At 35.3% G+C, this 15,028-nt stretch overlaps 1 protein-coding gene and 3 long non-coding RNA genes across 4 annotated transcripts in view; 1 reads left to right on the top strand and 3 right to left on the bottom strand.

Annotated features, from left to right (window-relative positions):
• LOC124433643 (kinesin-like protein KIN-7I) overlaps positions 1-6,505 on the bottom strand; it is a 32,589-nt gene extending 26,084 nt beyond the window's left edge. Inside the window, exons 1-8 of the mRNA XM_046983417.1 lie at positions 6,386-6,505; positions 6,170-6,253; positions 5,072-5,175; positions 3,236-3,325; positions 2,316-2,698; positions 969-1,046; positions 551-687; positions 76-205 (exon numbers count right to left, since the gene is read on the bottom strand). Of these exons, the coding sequence (XP_046839373.1) occupies positions 76-205; positions 551-687; positions 969-1,046; positions 2,316-2,698; positions 3,236-3,325; positions 5,072-5,175; positions 6,170-6,234 (987 nt within the window). The 5' untranslated portion in view covers positions 6,235-6,253; positions 6,386-6,505. The remainder of the gene's footprint in view (positions 1-75; positions 206-550; positions 688-968; positions 1,047-2,315; positions 2,699-3,235; positions 3,326-5,071; positions 5,176-6,169; positions 6,254-6,385) is intronic.
• A 1,250-nt stretch (positions 6,506-7,755) lies between these two features.
• Positions 7,756-9,561, top strand: LOC124435059. The gene is made up of 2 exons (XR_006944979.1): positions 7,756-7,976; positions 9,307-9,561. It is a non-coding gene; the product is annotated as an uncharacterized LOC124435059 (long non-coding RNA).
• LOC124435060 lies at positions 8,695-9,126 on the bottom strand. The gene is made up of 3 exons (XR_006944980.1): positions 9,084-9,126; positions 8,991-9,011; positions 8,695-8,840 (listed from the first exon to the last, which is right to left on the bottom strand). It is a non-coding gene; the product is annotated as an uncharacterized LOC124435060 (long non-coding RNA).
• A 523-nt stretch (positions 9,562-10,084) lies between the features above and the next one.
• LOC124435061 lies at positions 10,085-10,827 on the bottom strand. The gene is made up of 2 exons (XR_006944981.1): positions 10,771-10,827; positions 10,085-10,660 (listed from the first exon to the last, which is right to left on the bottom strand). It is a non-coding gene; the product is annotated as an uncharacterized LOC124435061 (long non-coding RNA).
• Positions 10,828-15,028: the final 4,201 nt, after the last annotated feature.

Raw genomic sequence — 15,028 nt, 5'->3', positions numbered from 1 at the left:
ATGTAATAAGAAGAATTCGTTATTTAAAGCCCGAAGATTTTGATCGTAAAGTAAACTGTTAAAATACCCACATACCTGCAAAGTTGTATGAGTTTCGTCAATCGACGCTGGGGTTATCGCACAGATGATTGACGTCTTGGCGTTACCGCCGAGGGAATTTTGCAAGATACGTGTCAACTTCGAGTTGCGATACGGAATAAAACCACTGAAAAAAAAAAAAGGAGCGGTCATTAAATATAAGAGCACAACAATCGTTGAAGAGCACCACAAATTGATTAAAAAATATTAGTCACGTCAAAGTCTTCTTCAGGAAACTAATTCGAATTGCATTTTTGAAACTCTTTATGTTTTCAACTTGCTAGCCGCCTAAGCTAGTGAAAAAGACTACAATGATTCGATTGGTTGAAATAAAGGTGAAACTAAAATGCGTGGGGAAAGAGAAAAATCCAAAGTTTTGCTATTTCGCAAGGTAAAACTGAAATATAATACCTCCAAATAAAACTAATGAATAAATGTACTACAATGTACTTTGAAGTACACGATTACGTACCCATCGCCGTCACTGAGCTTGTAGATCACATCAGCCAACGTAAAAAGACTTGTATTGATAAAAGAGCCCTCTTTAAGCCTAAGACCCTCCGCTCCACTAGCAGAAGCACGTTCGGAACCAGCCAAGTCGACTAGATTCTAAATTCAAGGAACCAGTGTCAAGCAGGTACAAAGTTGCATCATGTTGATAAATATAACCTTCAAACAGATTGGATTTTCCCTTAAAATCTTTGTAGCCACCCTGGTTTCGGCTTCTTTTCATGACTGCTGTGTCAGATGTCATGTTAGTGTATTACTTAACCTGCGCGTAAACCTGTTATGTGTGCCTTAAACATGAATTTTCCAGTATACAAGAACTTTATAAGCAGTCAGTATATAATAAAATATGGGTTTTTGGAAAGTGATGTCAAAGTACAAACCAAATGCGAAACTTTTACAGCGTCGCCTATCTCGCCCGGTTCACAGCTGTGTAAGGAACTTGGACTGCTTTCTGCAATCTAAAAATTTAAACAAGAGTTATCACTAATAAATGAACGAAAATAATATGGTTAGAGTTGGCGAATCGCGGAAGGCAATTTCTTATCCAAATCAAAATCACAGAATCCAAATGTAAAATTTGAGAAAAGTTGCTCAAAAAATATGTGTCAACCAAGATGCATTGCGCGTTAATCACAATGTAATGGCCAATATGTGGGTCGATAAAACGGCGAATTTTGTTAATATAGTCCATGCAACTTAGACAAACGGTAATAATTAATGTAAAATAGAGTTTTAATCAATGTTTTTTGCTAACTTTCTAGATAAATTAGACGATATAGTGACGAAATTGAATTCAATGTGTTCCGCAATATCAAAAACTAACGATGTAAACATAAACAAAAGCGCGCGATGCATCTTGGTTGACATACATTCTTTAGCAGGACTAAATCTGCGGACCGGCTACGCCACTGCTACCGTTATCTTATACATTGAAGAGTGCGATAAATTTCAACACTATGCTTTTATAAACATAATCTTGAGTAGTAATATGATGCCTGGCGACTGTGGCGTCCCGGTCATCGTAAATGTCTTTCCAGAAGAAGTCTGGCGTATGCAAACAGCATTGCTCACCCCTCTAAGAAATATTTTAACGCCCTCTCAACTTTTAGCAAAACAAGTCGGCAGGAAAGCTGATCTGATTTTTTTTGGGCAATGTTTGAACTCTAACACTATAACCCACGGTAAATGTAGCATCCGACCACACCTAAGTTTCTTTACTTTGTCTTGAGTCTTAAGTCACTTCCTTACCACTTACCCCTCCACCAAAATTTTTTAACACCACCCGTGCAAAAAATATGAAACTCCGTTCATGTGCAATTTTTGAACAATAGAATATTTCCTGACTGGCTTAACAGGCAATCATGCTCACATAAGTAACAAGCAATGATGAATCCGCAAAACTGTTATTCATAACTGTTTTGAGTAAAATCAATATGCTAAATCTGCGGACCGGCTACGCCACTGCTACCGTTATCTTATACATTGAAGAGTGCGATTAATTTCAACACTATGCTTTTATAAACACAATCTTGAGTAGTCAACTCGTAGTCTTGAATTTTACAAATTTTTAGACTTTACCTCAAAAAGTATTCAAAATATATATTTATTTCATATCTAATTCCCATAGTAAATTGATATAAATTATGCTGTTGAACATGAAATCAGAAATGGCTTAAGATTCAAGATCAAAGACAAAAGATCAAATCCATGAGTAGCTAACAAATTACCATTCGGAAGATGGTATGGGAGCGACTGCTCCGTTCATTCATGTTCGTCGCCCCAATGCGACGATTTTTCTGACCAATGTTCATAAACCGAATGACCTCATCAATGGACGTCACGACCTCCTCGGTCAAATTTTCCACAGATATCTCGCGATTAGTGTTTTCGCGTATTTTTAAGTTCGCCTGACCGGGATTGAGGAGATCAGTCAGCTTGTCGTTGTAGATTTCCAAGAAAGACACTCGTAGGAGGAACTCTTGATTTTTACTGTCCGCGATGTAGTCGAAGACGTCTTGAAGGGCGTATAATATGATGCCTGGCGACTGTGACGTCCCTGTCATCGTGAATGTCTTTCCCGACGAAGTCTGCCCATATGCAAACAGCGTACCTTGAGAGAAACTTAAAAATCTGAAATCCACGTTATTAGTATATAATGTAAATAAGATATAGTAAGATTTAAGGCGTTACAAGATAATATAAGATTTAGATATATTATAAGCTATAAGGTACAAGATGTATAAGATATTATTATACTATAGTTATAGATAAGATATTGTATAGATATAAGTACATGTGAGATATATAAGAGATATATAAGAAATATATTGTCAATGGCTCTGCCGTACATTCGGTCTAATAAGCAGTAATTAAATCAGGGATGGATAAGGGATGATTTTTAGGACGGGGGAGATTCTGTTCTTTAGTTTGAATTGAATTTCGGTGGCTACTTTGAATGCATATTAGAATATATTCAAAGTAACTACCTTGGTTGGAGAGCAGCGATGATGCTAATATACCATAAATTAGCATAAATTTGTACTTCAGCATCCTCTCTAACCAAGACCACAGGTGGGGTGCCACCCCTCTGTACCCCAAATTCATCCCTGAATCATACGTATATTATCAAGACGCTTATCTTTCATACCATTTATACCCTCCATAACGGCACGAACAACTGGTTTTGCAAAGTCGTCGTACAGATCGATCGTTTTGCTTTCTTTACCAAAGACACGATCTTGAAGAAAAAAAATACGTAGCAAAGTTATTACAAATGTATCTACGTACGTACCTCGAGGACAGGAGATCGGAAGCACATATGGTGTGGCAAGGAGGCAATGCTACACAGATTTTTAACTCCTGCAACGCATATAATTTTGTGTTCGTTAACTGAAAAGACAACGAATGGAATTCATTTTCGAAAAAAAAACGTGTCGCAATATCTGCAGAGCATGAGTAAAAATTCAGTGTAGTGATGCACCGATATAGGATTTTACCGATGTACCGATTAAGCGATATTGTGCCGATACCGATACTTTACGAAACTTAAAAATCATAAAGTATGCTACTTTTTGCTCACCAGTGACTGTTCGTTTGATAAAAAATATAAAATTCAAAGTGTTTATTTACACTGCAGCCATATTTTACTGCACAATAGTCAATGGAAATTAACATCATGTGGAACGTGTGGAACTAACAAAGTTTAAGTAGCATTAATTTAACAAAAATTGTTTACTAAAATATATTTAGTATTATTGAACAATGATTTACTTCAATTGTATTTCTATTTCAATGAAATGTCTAAATATCGATATTATGGGCAAGAAAAATACCCATACCGATAATTCTATTTTAAAGCCGATACGGCGATATCGTATCGGTGCATAACTAATTCAGGATACTTCACCATTGGTGCAGTGAATCATCATTAGAGGTTAACGCATGGACTACAAAGCAAATGGGGGTTATAACCGCGCAATATTTTCCATCTTGAGCTTGCAGACATAGCGAATGCGTGTTTAACGAGGATAAAGAGAGGAGGAAGCAAATTTACGGTGCCTTAGTTTCCCCACAAAAATAAAAACTAAAAGCTTTCGCTCTCCCTGTAACAAGACCGCGAGAGTAATGTAAAAAAAGTGGCTACATATGTCGACATAGGCGGCGAGAAAGTTTTGTCCTGTTAATTTAACTTCGAAACAGCATCATAAACGATGTCTAAAAATGAAAATTGCGTTCGCACAAAGCAATAGTATTGAGACTTTTCACGGACTTTGAAGGACATATTTTGAATAAAGTCAAGGACGAGTAATTAAGACATCGAATACATCCGAAGCACGACTAATGCAAAAAAATTACTAAGCGCATTATCAAAATTAAAACCAAAGAGCTTTTCAATGAATCAAAAACAAACGATGTTTTTTCTATCGAAAGCAGTTAATCTGATCTCACACCACATGCATGGTTTTCTTCTCATGAATGTTTCACTTTTACAATTTTCTTTTCTATTAAAATCCTTTCACATTGTCATGGGTGTACGTATGATATTAACGAAGTCATGTGACGCTGAAAAACGCCATGTTTCTGTAGGTTACATCAAAGTTATGACATTTCAAATTACAATTTCATTTTTGAAACAGGAAATTATTGCGCCATCCGATATGTTAACAAAAAGTCGATCAAAACAAGTATTAAAAAATTAAAAAATGCAACGACTTTCGAGAATATCTTTACCAAATCGAGGACTCTGGATTATTTATTTTTAATTTAATGATATTCTAGAGCATTCAAGTTTCATATAAACCCTGACATCAATTTTCTCAAGATGACCCAAACATAAAACTTGGTGTTCTGACACTTATATACAAAATCCAGGCTGGCTTTATCAGTGGTGCAGTGAGACATGAGAGGTTAACAAGATTGGGAGAGTATGTACATACAAAGGGGGTATCTCATTCAATGTGCTACAAGTTTGAATGATGCATACCAAAGGTAAAAGTTGTGTTCAGGAGCTTCTTTCCATCTTGGTACTGTGAAATAGAAGTGCCATCATTTCCATGCCAATGTTCATCACAATTGCAATCATTCTCACTACATGGAAAATACTTTTAATTGTCAGTTTTGAGTTGATTGATTTGTTTGTGGGTCAAGAATGGTGGAAATCTTTACTACGATTATGCAAGAATCTTAGTAAGATCTTACACCAGATCTTCAACAGGATCTTTGTATCTTACAGGATAGGGATCTTAAGTAAGATTTTATGGAGATAAGAATGGAAATAAAAAATATAGAAGTAATACAAATTTCAGTTGCTTAATAAGAGTGTTATAATCAGTGGTGTTGCCAGCCAGAAAGTTTTGTTGTGCTAAATTAGTATTTGGTGTTCACTCTATGTAAAAACAATAGATTTTTAAACAAATAAACAATGTGAAATTTAAGGACCATTCAAACATTCAGGCTGGTTACGCTGCTTAATTATGGTGTAAGCAAAACATGTCCATTGATAGTCCCCAACAAATTAAATTCAACTTGATATATATGATGTGGTGATTTTTATTAAATTAAACCAAGAAAAATATGAACTTGAATCATGTGCCATTGTATAAGATTGATAGCTGTGAATGTAAAAATTATAGGATAAGTGGGACTGTGGGATAAGTTTGATAAAAAAACTGTTTAATAATTGAGATATTGTTGACACTCTTATTATGTAGAAATAATTCAGTAGTTGCATAATTAAAGGCAGATGAACACAACAATTTGTAATACATAAAGCACTTTGCACATGTCCACCATGTTATACTTAGCCCATCTTCGATACATCCTGACTATTATTTGTAAACTAAAAATCCAAGATTTGATACTCTCAAGATCAGACCACACAATTACTTCGACATATCTGCATTTGATATTTACAATGTCATTAAAATCCTACCACATGGTAGTCTATAAAGTCGATAAATCCCTTTGCTCATGGTTGTATTGAATTTAAAATACTGCTACAATTACAGGGACGCTATAATTACCTAAGATGTTGAATCTACCCCTAGCATATCGTTCTTAAACATAAAATACGAATTCTTACCGTCTTATTAATGGTCGTACCCTGATGGCTACTCGAATACTTGTGTCCGACGCAGACGTAGCCATGTTCCAATGTAAAGATCTTCTGAAACAAGCAGAGAAAGCAAGCGGAGTTAGCAAAATTTGCAATCGGTATCTTTATCGATTTTCTTAATCTTTGAATATCGTCCTCGATGTACGGTTTTCTCGACAAACATCAATAGAAAATGCAATTTACCTTGATGCTAATCGAAAGAAGAAGAGACTGTTGCTATATATCCTTTCCTTATTACAAAATAACAACCGAAATTTGAAATTTAAGTGTAGAAGAACGTTAATGACTTGTATCTCCAACTCAAAGAATTATGACAATTCAAATTTTTGCTAACTATCAATTTGGTTTGCTGATTGGTCAAACGTTTTTCACGGTTATTCGTACTCAGTCTTCTTAAGTAGCTCACGCAGCTCTACTAAGGTTAGCCGCTGATCAGATATCGCGAAGCAGCAATAACGTTTTCGGCGGGAAAAGTTGCACAATGTTATTTTTTTCAACAGTAAACAAAAAAAGTGAGCTTTAACTTCGTTAAAATTTACTGCAAGAGGTATTTGCTATTGGCTTTGCTCTTATACATGATATCTTGTTTATCTCGGTAAGTGGATGGCAGTGTTTATGTTTCATTTCATTGCAATGCTTTTGTGAAATTTTTGTGAACTCTAGCTGATTTCAACGCTACAGGAAGTCTAATGATGACATGTCAACAAGCACAAAACGACCCGTTTGCTTTTTTGGATGAGGACTTGCTTTTACAAAAACTTTTCGAAGACGACGAGTTACCTCAAAACGACGCAAGGAAAACAAAATCAACGAAACCTGTGTATGTTAATATTGTTTTAGATTTGCGGGCAGTCGTACAAAAGCTAAACAGCGCTATCCACTGAATAGTGATTTTTTAATCATTTATATTTTTTAAAGCCATGAAACAACAAATTTAATTTTTAAAAAACATCAAAAGCATAATAATTATTAGGATAAAAAGTGAACACCCGTCCAATACCATGTCAAAAATGATTAGGCAGGACTTAAAAAATATGGATCAGTGATATTTGCTGAACAATTTGCATTTGTACAAACACCCGAAAACATAAACATCAGAAAATATAAATTAATTTATAAAATAAAATAAATGAAACGCGTGTGCTGAGTACTCTCGAGCATAATCTGCTCTCGAGTTCTCCCAAAGGTCTCCTCGGTTTGCATAAGCCTGTGCAAACACAGTAAACATCTTTTATTTCTATAAATACAGGATCAATCAGATGATTTCTAATGAGGCGAAAGGAGGGTATTACCATTGAGTTCTATAATAACTGGAGCGGCTATCTCAAGCGCGGCCTTAGATATCTGATGCATTGAGTTCTATACATTGAGTTCTATAATAACTGGAGCGGCTATCTCAAGCGCGGCCTTAGATATCTGGTGACGCCAAAAAAATGGCGGATTTCGTCCGTTGCCGCTGAGATTTACCGAAATTGACCGCTTTTCCGAAAATTTCACAATTTCCCACTCCCTCCTGATGAAAGAGTGAGGAAAATGTATATGTGTATTTGGGATTCGGCAAGCAATTTTTTGATGAAAATCACGATAAAAACCTACAATTCGTAACAGCGAGTCAACCTAGCTTTCCAGTTATCGGCTCCTACGAGGAAAGATATTAACTATAAACTATGTACGAAAGAACTCTTTGTTGGCTGCGTTTGAACGTTTTTAAACGTCGTGTCTAATGTACATGTGGACGATGTGGACGATGTGGACGATGTGGTCTCTTTTCAAGGTAAGGAGAAAGTCTTAAAGCCATGTCCAGCCGACAATTTAAAAAAGATAGTAAAAAACAAATTCTGAAGAAACGAGATATCTCGAGATGAAAAAATGTGAATGAAAACAAAACGCGAAGTGAACTGTAAAATTTCGATTTATTTCAAAGTCATCCTCAGACAGAATGATAATCCAAACCATGCATACACATATATATTTACAATGAATGAATTAAGTAACGAAAGTCAAGCAATAGAAATTAAATAGTTTGATATTTACGAAAGCGGAGTTGGAAGAGCTGTCATATTTTAAAAGGATGAATTGAAACAAGAGACCAGACTGGTGGAATGAGTGTATTGTAATTTAAGAGAAGAGTTGTAATTCTTTGCTAGCCTTAAGTCCCGTGTTAAGAAACCATTTCTTAATATATGTGTATGCATGGTTTCGATTATCATTCTGTCTGTGGATGACTTTGAAATAAATCGAAATTTTACAGTTCATGTCTTGTTTTGATTCACATTTTACATCTCAAGATGTCTTGTTTCTTCAGAATTTGTTCTTTACTTAACTCTTAAAGAGTACTCTATAGTCATATTTATGTCAATGTGGTAATGTATATTAGTGAAATCAGACTAAGTTACACAACATATTTGCAATAAGAATTTTCTTTTAATGAAGTTTTGAGAAAAAAAAACAATATATAATCTTTTTGTATTTCTGCTAAAGATGACTAAATGTCAAAAAAAAATATTTAAAATTTATTTCCTTGTTAGGTTTATTGTACAGTTGCTGCAATTGTTCAGCACGTTTTTGACTGGTGGGTTTCCTTCCCTACACTGCTTGGCAACATGGCCCAATCTTTTGCATATGTAGCAACGTCTTCCTGTTAAATATTCATAAGGAAGTTGTAGTTCATGACACTTTTTATTTGTTTGTGTCATTAGCTTATTTCTGTTAACAATAATGCATGCAACTTGAAGTTTTCAACCATCTAATCACGCTGATGTTTTATCACTAGGTCAATCAAACTTACTTCTTCTCATACGATTAAACTCTACAAAAAAAAGTATATAATTGTCAATTACAATGGTCATGAAAGAAATGTTATTTCATTTTTTGTCATTACTTTTCTTGCATTCATTCATTTTGTGGCCTTTGTGGCCACAATTATAACATCTTCCTTCATTAAAAAAGCAATGGCAATTATCAGCCAGGCATCAAAGGCAATTAGTACATGTATACACTATACCACACCTTTAAATGAACTTTTTGCTTCGACATTGCTTTCTAAATAAACAAATCGTTTGTTAGGTGCTGTTTGATTTGTTATGTGTATGATTAAATTTCAGGTTAAAAGACTCTTGGTGAAAAGACTCATGGTGAAAAGACAAAAGTATCATGAGAGAGCTGATGGGCATATATCATATATGAATGAGAACAGTATTGTATACAAAGCACTGTTTACCTTCTTTATTTTTTTGGTTTTCAGAATTGGAGCCACCTCAAATAGTAGTAGATTTTTAGCACATTTTGATGCATTGTTGTATTGTGTAATAAAGCAAAAAACAATCATTAAACAGTATAACCATTTTTGGCTAAATACACACTTGCATTTTCATTATCTTCCTCTTCAGTTTCCTGACCTGTTTTGAATGCAATTGAACTATTTGAGTGATTTTCAGTTTTCAAAACAAAAACAAATTTTATACACATTTGATACCAGTGTCCATTGCTTTTTCCTCATCTGTATAATCTAGCATCTGGTGTTTTTGTATGCAAAAAACGATAAAGTGTAAATAGATATTTTGCAAGAAGGGATTTAAACCATGTAAATGAATCACTTTTTGTTTACTTCCATGCTGAAAGCTTCATATAAAGCTTTTCAGATCAGAAATTATTAAATTATTGATCTGTACTAACCTCTTTTTCATCCATGGACCACAATAGAAAGTTGGCAAATACAATAAAAACAAGAAATAAGCAAAGGAAAATTCAGACAAGTTTTAAAAATATTTATAGTATTTAAAAAAAGAGCGGGAAAAAAATGCAAATGACAAACGCCAATGCTGTATTCTGATTGGTTAACAAATCAAACTTTTTTTTAACTATGAAGAACTAAATATTGCATTGAATTTTAAAGTTTTTTATAGTTTGTAAGAGATGATTCCCATGATAATATACATGTAAATTTAGCGTGCACAAATCGTTAATTGCTGTATCAGTAACGTTGAAACAGGGGTGTAAATCCTGGAGAGGGGATTGATATGTGGTGGCTCAGCCTCTCCCTTTCAAAAAGTTAGCAGTTTTGTCGAGCAAAGCATGTAATTTTGCGGAAATTAAAACGGCAAATATTAACGATGACGTTTGGATCAACTCATAACTAAGTAAAAAGCGATTTTGCTGGTATTAACATAAAAAATTACACTACGTTTTTGTTGGGCAAATCAAATTCTGCAACGTTTCCCCTCTCCATTCTCGGGACTCAAGTCACACCCCTGCATTCAAGTAAAATTCTTCTAAATTTTTTTTCAAGTTATTCGAAGTTTAACCATTGGCTTTTTACAAGTCAAGAAACTATATAAACAATGTGAACTCATTGAACTATAAGGTACAAAAAAATGTTAAAGATAAAATGTTACGCATCATGAACGTTGTTCAAGGACTTCCGCATGCAGATCATCCCGGCAATATTCATAATGTCACCTGTAAGTTAAACACGTGCGTTTAATATTGAGTAACGTTTATTTTTAAAAGAACGTTAACAATTCATTTATCAATTGACAGACTGGTTTAATTTTGAAAAAAGCACTTACTACAACGCTCGATCTGATTGAAAGTGCTATCAATGTTACGACCACAAAATAGTTTTCTTATGTCGTCCAATTGGGCTGTTTTGTTGAGTATTTTTTCTCTATAAAAATAGTTCAAAATGAATATTGTGCTATTGTTGTTCTATATTGTACTATGTTGTAGAGGAATACTCACATAGAAGACTTGCATTTCGAATTACTTCTCATTCTTTTAATTGTTTAGTTACGTAAACTAGGTTATAATTTCATGTTACATTTTAAGCCTCGAACACAAATGTGCAGGCACCATTAAATTTCTCCTCGAAACACATATTGCTATGTGCCAGGACGCCTACAGCCTCAAAAAAATGGAATAGTCAAATGAAAAATTCCATTTCTAGGCACAGGCAAAGCCTCGAAAACACAATAGTGTCCAGGCAACGTTCAATCTACTGATGCTTGAACAACACAAGCTTAGACAGCTTTTTACGAATTTTCTGACCCTGCAACTTATCGTTTTGCGTTTTGGTCAAGTGATGCATTCTTATTTTCACAAATGCCTCAGCACAACACTTTATCAGTTTATAAGCATGATTATCTGTAACTGTTGACTCTAACACATGCTCATCTAACATACTAAAAACTTTTTTCTCTACACACACAGATAATACCGTCGCAGCAATTGCACTCGATATGTTTGCTGCTGCATGTGGCAAGCCACCATGGCAGGAATTTACCATCCTCATTACACATTTCTCTGTTTCCTGACACACTTTCAGAAGATCGTCAGTTGGTATTTTTAAACCACCGTTGCTCTTCCATGCCACAAATAGTTCTGGTGCTCTTTCTTTAGATGATGTCAGAGCATCCATACAATCATCACAATGGATCTTCCTTTTCACCATTTTGCGACATACCCAGCAATATACGATATTGCTGCCTCCTTGTAGTCTGAAAGCTGAATGTAGTTTGAGGTGTCGCTGTAATCGTGGTCAGTTTGTTCTGGCCCACGCAGTTCTAGATCGTATCTTCTTGCAGTATTTACGTCGGAAATATCTGCCGACATTTGTTCACTCTCACACCGATCTTCTAGTCTACTTAGAATTTCGGTACCATCCTGAGCAACACAATTTCCATGACCTCCTTTAATGTTATGTCGCATCAACAACTGCTTGTACGCTGCTTTGAACTGTCGAGATGTCGGGTTGTTGTTCCAACCTCCTGACGCTCGCACAGCTGAAAAAAACAATTCTAAATGATCTTGACTTGTCTTATAAGTAAGCAAATATTTAAGGGAGAATTTTCACTTATAACAAGATCCTCAGCAAGCCCTTGCACTGCTTCAATGCACAACAGAAACCCCAAGAATCCTGTTTTCCTCTTATGGGAAAAATCGACTTTCCATCAGCACCCTTCAGATTTAAGACGTATTGCCTTGCTTCATCCAAGAAGGTTTTATCAGCTTGTAATTCGCTTTCCTTATTGGTGCTTTGTAATTTTAGCAATTGGATTCCTGGAATTCAAAACGTCAAACAAGCGATCAAATACTCGAATGAATTTGACTGTTTTATCACACCCTTTAAACTGTGGAAGTTTGAGCTTACCTTCACAGAACTCTAAAGCATCTGCAACACTCGAGCTGAGTGCTTGCACTGCTAAATTACCTTCACTTTCTGTGGCTTCCAGTTTATGTGAGCTTTCTTTAGTTTGTTGGCAAGTCGCAAGCCTTCTGAGGCTTGCAGTTTTCTAGCTCAACTAGGTATTGCCATCTTACCAAACCATCTTTTCATCCTTCAGAGTTCTCAATTCAGAAATTGCTCCTCTGACAAGCTTGATCATGTGACAAGGATCTAAGAATGCATAAATTTTCAACATTAAATCAGATGGATGTAAAAATATGCTTGGAAATCATTAAGTGAAAGTTTCACTCCAAGCAACTTCATCATTGCAAGATGTGTGGATGGACCATCACACGTTAAACTTCCAACTTTAACACCAACATCATGCAACTGCATCAAACACTCCTTGGTTAAATTTGCTTTTACTTCTGCAGTGAGGCCATCTACCAAGAAGTAACCAACTGGTACTTTCCAAGATGAATCTAGAGCAACAGCCATGTATACCAAAACTTCTGTTGCTTCAGGGAGTGAATCATCGTCAATCCCAGTACCAAGGTCAACATAACCACAAACTTTTTGACCATCCCATTCTACGTGTTTACGGATTGACATTTCATCCAGCATCAATGCACATATGACTTCCTTGCCATCTTTCTTTGCTTCTTGAACCTTCACTTTCAAAGCATTCAAGGCATCCTTGGTGAAACCAGGGTCACCATCCACGGAATTATACCAAGATCGAATTACTCTTGGATGAGGTAAGGCTAAATTAAACTTCTCACGAACATAATCATAAGCCTTAGGCGAGTAAAATTTCAAAGTTAGTGCAAAAGCTTGCAATTCTGGGGGGTATTGAGCACCTTTTTTACCCTGAGTGTTTGCCACTAAACGACTCAAAATATCTTCAGGAACCCCAGATAGTGAAGCATTAGGAAGTTCAGCTTGATCAGAGCTGATCATTTTATCATCTTTAAGGCAATCAATGATTGACAATAAATCATTTACCTTCTTTTTCAGTCTACTTTTTTCCATATTAGACACTTTTAACCTCTTTCTATAATACTCTGCCCGGTCTATAACATCTTCCAATTGTCTTTTCAGTCTCCTGGGAGACTTAAGACAATACGAGTGATCATGAGTAGAGAAATGACGACTCACCTTTTCAGTGCTCTTCGTAAATTCAACATCCTTCACCTGTTGAAATAATGTGGGCACAGCACTATCTTCTAGACACACTTTGTTACCTGATATTCTCTTCATGCTATCGGAAAAATGATCTGAGCAAACTCTGCTCCACTTAGTTAGAACTGTGAGAGGCACCATTTCTTTATACTATTTACCCATTCCAAAAAAAGTGCAGGGTTTTTTTCTTCGTCAGGAAAACTATTTGAAAAAGATTAGTAAATTTATTGTTTCATGCGTTGATTCAACAAATAAATAAACAAATTTGTTGAATTTTTTAAAAAACACACAGGAAAACATCAGTGTATGCAGTATTTAAGACAATGTTTTTTCATAAGGCCTAACAGATTTTGGGGCTTTCAATTGTATAAATGCCGATTCAATCTTTCAGGAACAAACAAAATAAGCGAATAACTCACCTGTGAAAAGCGATGTCCTTCGCGTTGTCAATATTACGACATTCTACAATTGAACATCGATTAGGCATTTTTGAAAAAAATATTGTTTTGGCCTTGAAAATATTGTTTATTTATCATACAGCTTGCAATTGCATTTGAAATTTTCAACTGAAGGCGGGAAAACCAATAACATCAATCCGGAGGAGGTCGAGAATATTATTTTTCTGCAAAGCGATCATTTCAGCGGAAATACGACCGTTGGCCGCCATGTTTTTTACAACAGTTCCCAGTCCACTTAGCCGCTCCAGTTATTATAGAACTCAATGGGTATTACCAATGGCGGATTAATGGAGGTCCCCTGCGGTACTGTTATGTACTCCTTTGAAGTTTGAGTAAATTTGAAAAATGCTGGTGAAAATCATGAATTGTTCAATAAAATGGCAAAACGTGAAAAATGTCCATACGAAGACAAAAATTACAAAAGTTCCTCGCAAATATTGTTGCTTTTTTTGATTTTTGAAAATTCTTGCTAAGCCAATTTTATCAAACCACCAAAATTTTGAAGCTTTAGGTCGTAACATACTTGATATCGTACAATTCAGGTACAACACCACCATATGTAAGCTAGTTTTCACTTTCGACATTACGTAGTCAATGCCCTAACTCAGTAAGAACCTCAAGAATTACCCAAGACGCTAGTTTTGCAGATAAAAAGTCTAAATTTTATTTGAAATGTCAAATGGAACTTCCTCTTTCATTTTTTTTCAATTTTCCATTTATTATCGTGGTATCGTGGTAACTAATTAGCCCGTGATATAGATTATATACAAATTATAAAAATTTTCCCGATACAGTCTTTCACATCAATTTATTATCAAGGCTTTATAGCTGGTCCTACATCCGGATGAAAACATGTTAGACTCATGTTAGATAAGATCAAGAGAAGAATTCGATTCCAAAACATGCTTATAATCATACTTTCAAATACACAAGTTCCGTGCTCCATATAAGCACCATATACCGCCAGCACCACATAATTTCTCCCAGCTGTTCTTCTCACAATCTTCACAGAACAGGTTTTCT

The sequence above is a fragment of the Xenia sp. Carnegie-2017 genome, unplaced genomic scaffold, assembly GCF_021976095.1.
Source record: "Xenia sp. Carnegie-2017 unplaced genomic scaffold, XeniaSp_v1 HiC_scaffold_14, whole genome shotgun sequence".
Taxonomy (NCBI): domain Eukaryota; kingdom Metazoa; phylum Cnidaria; class Anthozoa; order Malacalcyonacea; family Xeniidae; genus Xenia; species Xenia sp. Carnegie-2017.
The sequence above is the reverse complement of the archived record's forward strand: the minus strand, read 5'-3'. Positions and strand labels throughout refer to the sequence as shown.